At 40.6% G+C, this 4,534-nt stretch overlaps 1 protein-coding gene across 2 annotated transcripts; it reads right to left on the bottom strand.

Annotated features, from left to right (window-relative positions):
* Window positions 1-2,148: 2,148 nt before the first annotated feature.
* LOC114439749 (DELTA-sagatoxin-Srs1a-like) lies at window positions 2,149-3,749 on the bottom strand. Of its 2 annotated transcripts, none has more exons than XM_028411897.1 (3): window positions 3,520-3,749; window positions 3,050-3,168; window positions 2,149-2,974 (listed from the first exon to the last, which is right to left on the bottom strand). In XM_028411897.1, exons 1-3 carry the CDS (start codon window positions 3,631-3,633, stop codon window positions 2,518-2,520), a joined length of 690 nt encoding a protein of 229 aa, XP_028267698.1. In that variant the 5' UTR covers window positions 3,634-3,749; the 3' UTR covers window positions 2,149-2,517. The 2 variants fall into 2 exon arrangements, with proteins under 2 accessions (XP_028267698.1, XP_028267699.1); XM_028411898.1 differs by lacking the exon at window positions 3,520-3,749 and adding an exon at window positions 3,259-3,504.
* Window positions 3,750-4,534: the final 785 nt, after the last annotated feature.

The raw sequence follows: 4,534 nt of genomic DNA on the forward strand, positions 1-4,534 counted from the left end.
GTTTATAAGCAGTAAAAAGTCCTCTGAGGCATAAACGCAAAATAAAACCATCCTTCAAGTTCTCTGTACTGTTACACAATACTCATCGATGTCACTCTGCATGCTGAGACATCCCAACATAACAAACTAACACAGTCAGACACTTCCCAAAGCCTGCCAGAAACAACATGACTTTGAACCCTCATGTATCTGCTGAAGGAATTATAAAGAGTCTGCAGAACATAACCCACATCGTGTCTAAGGACAAAACAAACAAGCTCATCAGTGAATCTCCAGCTTAGCTTAAGATAATATTTGTCTTTTTTCTTTGTTTTACCCTCAAAGATTGTGTGTGTGAACTTGAAGCACTATAGAAGTAAAGGCTGTTTTCTGCTTGTCATTACACACACACGTACAGTGAGCTAGGAACAGAAGACCTGGGTGAATCACATTAACCACAAAAACAGCTCGGTGACTCTGAACCACGTATTTGGCTTGTTAAAGCCGTTTTCAAGTGTACCTTCAAGTGCTTGTGATGTAAATTATGAAAACACTTATCAAATATGGCCTCTAGATGGCAGTATTTAAGAGCATATTCTTTAGTCGACACTTGCAAAGTGCACCTTCTACATGCACCTCTATTCATTTAAGTAGAGAAGAATTTGTATTGCTGCTATGGAAATGTGATCATTTGATGTTTCTGTTTGGACACTCCCAGCTTGAATCAACATATAATACAGCTCTCATGGACTAGTTTGCAAAGCAAATAGAATGACTGTGAATTTAAACAAAGCTGGAAACTGAATCTAACTGTGAGAGCTTGAGATAAAAATTAAAAAAAAAAAAGTGCAGAGAGAGGAGATACGTGTTTTAAATATATAATAAGACAGCTTTGAGTGCATCATGTTTTTCTGGTTTTATGCCTTCAAGGTTCTCCTTTTGTCTCTGCTTATATTCGTGCTGTGGGTTTAACCAGAGCCTTATTGTAGTTTCAGTGCGATCAGCTGATATTTGTCTTCTGAAAAGACACGCCAGCGTCTAACTTTGATGGCACACCTGCACTCATCCACCTAAAAAAACAAACAGCTCGATTCACTCCAGTTTAAAGAAGAATAGCATCTGTTACAGTCCCGAAGAGCTGAGCGTCTTATCGACGTTTTTCTTATATCTTTTGTTTTCTGCTTTAAAAGTCTAATCCCGCACTGTTCTTCAGAGATACCTTACACTGAAATACAAATGACATAACACACAAAAGAACTGATCCCATATAAAATATCCATATCTGCATGTGCAGGTGCACAGCGGACTGTACATGCAGATGCAAACAAAACAGTACACACAGAAAAGGGAAAAATATGAACAGAAATGTGTGGGAACTTATCCTTAAACAAAAGTTCCCGCTTTAGTGTCACTATCTGTTTATAAGGGCCGCGTCATTTCTCCAATATGTCGCCTAACAATGCTTCAGGGATTGAGCCTAGACAGGCCTACTCTTTATATTATGTACAGCTTTTTATGCAAATGCACACAGTGACAGTAAGCAAAACCTTTGATCTGGGCGTCTTTTGTGGCTGGAACAGTTAATGCGACAAAAGCATCATAAATCTAATGGGAAAACAGAATCAGGAGGCAAGTATTGAGATTATAAACAGAATGGGAGGAACCTGATAACTTCCAATGAGATGTAAATTATGAGGTGATATTCTGACTCTCGCCTTAGAAGCCTGTATTTCCCAGAGGTTAATGGCTGCATCCGCGCAGAATTGGCTGTGCCATTACTGCATAAATAACTTTTTCTGATGATGAGATAACACGTCAAGATAGCAAGTTCTGTCCCATTAAAGAGTTATGAAGCTTTATTAAGTGCAACGAGTAGCTGAGCAGTCATAATAAGCAGGTCTCCGCCTTATCCTTAGTTCATACATGCGCACCTGTTCACCTTGAATTGTAAAAAAATGATGCTGCTATTAACGTGCGTTTATTTGAACTTTTTTCTTTTTTTCATAATTTAAAATAGATTTTAAGCTTTTTTTTAAAAAGTGACTTTACTTTGATGTTGTGCAAAAACACACACACACACACAAAGCATGCTCTGGAGTGTATGCATGCATACAATAATAATAATAATTGTAAACACTTTTACAGAATCAGCACACAGTTTCACACCAGTGGTGTCGGTTTATTTTATTCTTCAGACTAGTGTCAAGGTAAATACAGACAGGTAAATACAGGCTCTTTGTGTATTTTATTGAGCTCTGTGCCCTCATCCTCCAGTGAGTCATCTTTTTGATTTCCATTTCTAAAGGTGCCATTTTAAAACTGGCTATTGAAACAGGGAGAGGCTTTGGTTATGGAGAGAGGGATATTGCTGCCTGGATACATAAACAAACTCTGATCTTAAGCAGATTTACTGAAGGGTAATACCGAGGCATACAGACACATGTCAGCAACAATACATCTGTTAAATCATGCATGCTCACTGTATTAGCCTCAGTGTGCCAGGTACAAAGCCTGAGCTGGAGGGTGAGGAGGGGCTCTTTAAACTGGATGCTGGCCCACTGGTGTGAACAACTTATCCCACACCTCCACCTTCATGATGGCTTTGCCCATGGGACACATGGTGGCCTTGATGTCTAAGTAGTCTCCCACATAATTGATCCCTGACCCGTTGGCTTCTTCCCTGATGAACCCGTGCTCATGCTGCTTTTTCTCATAGTACATTTCTTTGTACAGATCTTTGTCGCAGTTGCGGCCCTTTTTGTAGATGCCAACAGCGAACCAGTTCTTGTTCAGTTTGTAGTCCCAGGGAACTGAGAACATGATGGCCAGAGTTTCAATGTAGTCGTTTTGCGACCGCTCGAAGAGGTCGTAGGTCAGCACGCCGACGCTGCCTGCTGCTTTGCTGCCACACTTGGTAAAAGTGCACAATTCTGTCTTTAGAGGGCGCACTGTGGGTTGAGGTGGGTTGTATGTTTCACCATTCTCAAGGTGCACCCTAAACGGTACACAAAGACAAATAGTTTCATATATGCAAATGTAAATGTATGTTTCCAATGCAGTCAGAGCTTACCTGGGGTTGATAAGGCAGTAGCTGTTGGTGATATTGGAGATCTCAATGGTCATGCTCCTTATGCTGCTCACGTCTGCTACTACAGCTTCAGCTGATTCCGTCATGTTGCAACGTTCTGTCTGGAGACATCTTAAATTGTTACGAAAACACACCGGGAATCACAAGAAAACTGCGACACAGAACACACAGTGCCTGACCTCTACACTGACCTTCAAAAGCGCACATCGACCAGCACTGATTAGAAAAGATGCATTTCACAGGCTAATGAGATTTCCAAACAAGTTGTGAACAATCAGAGAATGGCAGCAAGCCTCATAGGAGAGTGTGCCACTTCAATCACAGTGCTAAGTAGCATGCAATAATGAAGAGAGAAAGCACTAAAGATGAGAAATGATCAACAAATACACACTTTTACATTGCTTCTCTTAATAAGTTATTCTCTTTCTGTTTGTTAAAGTGTCTCCGCTTACCTGCTCTGAGCCTCCGTTAGCGCTCTGAAGGATGTGAGAAGTTACCTGAAAGGTAGGTGTTGGTGGAATTTCTTTTTTGTTTTTTTTTTCTAACACGGATGTAAGCCAGAACATCCCACCTACTTGCAACACAATCCCCACCTCAGTCACCACACCCTATTTTTTTAATGTATCAGTAAATATTCTTTTTTAAACAGTCACACCCTAGTCTGTGGTGAACTGCTTCCAAGGTAAGCTCACCACTCATCCACTCACTTAGGAATGTCATTTTGTGGAATGGTGCAACACACAGGGAAAAAAAAAAAAAAAAAAAGTAACGCTGAGCAAGTTTAAACAGACACTCTGGAGCTACTTCTGCACTCCAAATAGCACACAGTAAAACAAGATGGAGAGTCTGCAGAACAATATTGTTATTAAAAAAACATCTATGCAGATATTCCATCTGTTGCTGCTCATTAGAATTGGATGGATCCAGATAAGAGATTAAAAAATGATTACTGTTCATCAGTAATAATTAAAGCATACTGAGTGAAAATGTGTCTCAAAGTCACACAAGGATTGGGGCTCAATGTTTTATTACCATAATCAAAGAAAAAGGGAGTGTACATGAGCCTAAGAAATAAGCTAATGGGGAATCAATGAGCTGGCTGTCAGATATTGATATCTTTCAGCAGACACAAAATACGCTTGACAGCAAAATCAGTCTTCCTCTAACAACGGAATGACAACAGCAGTCAAATCAAATGTTTCATTTTTCAGGAACAACAAAGCATTAACGGCCCATTTTATCATAAAGCTCCACTTTTACAATGGCTTTGCCCACAGCAGACATTGTGGCCCTCACATCCACATATGTGGCTTTATATTCTAGCCCGGAGCCGTTGGCGTCAGAGCGGCTGAAGCTGGTGAGATCTTTCCCCTCGTACATTTGGTCGTAGAGATGTTTGTCGCAGGCGCAGGAGTGCTCGACCATGCCCACGGCGAGCCTGTTCTTGTACACGTTGAGAAAGGGCAC

The sequence above is a fragment of the Parambassis ranga genome, chromosome 8 (genome assembly GCF_900634625.1).
Source record: "Parambassis ranga chromosome 8, fParRan2.1, whole genome shotgun sequence".
NCBI lineage: Eukaryota > Metazoa > Chordata > Actinopteri > Ambassidae > Parambassis > Parambassis ranga.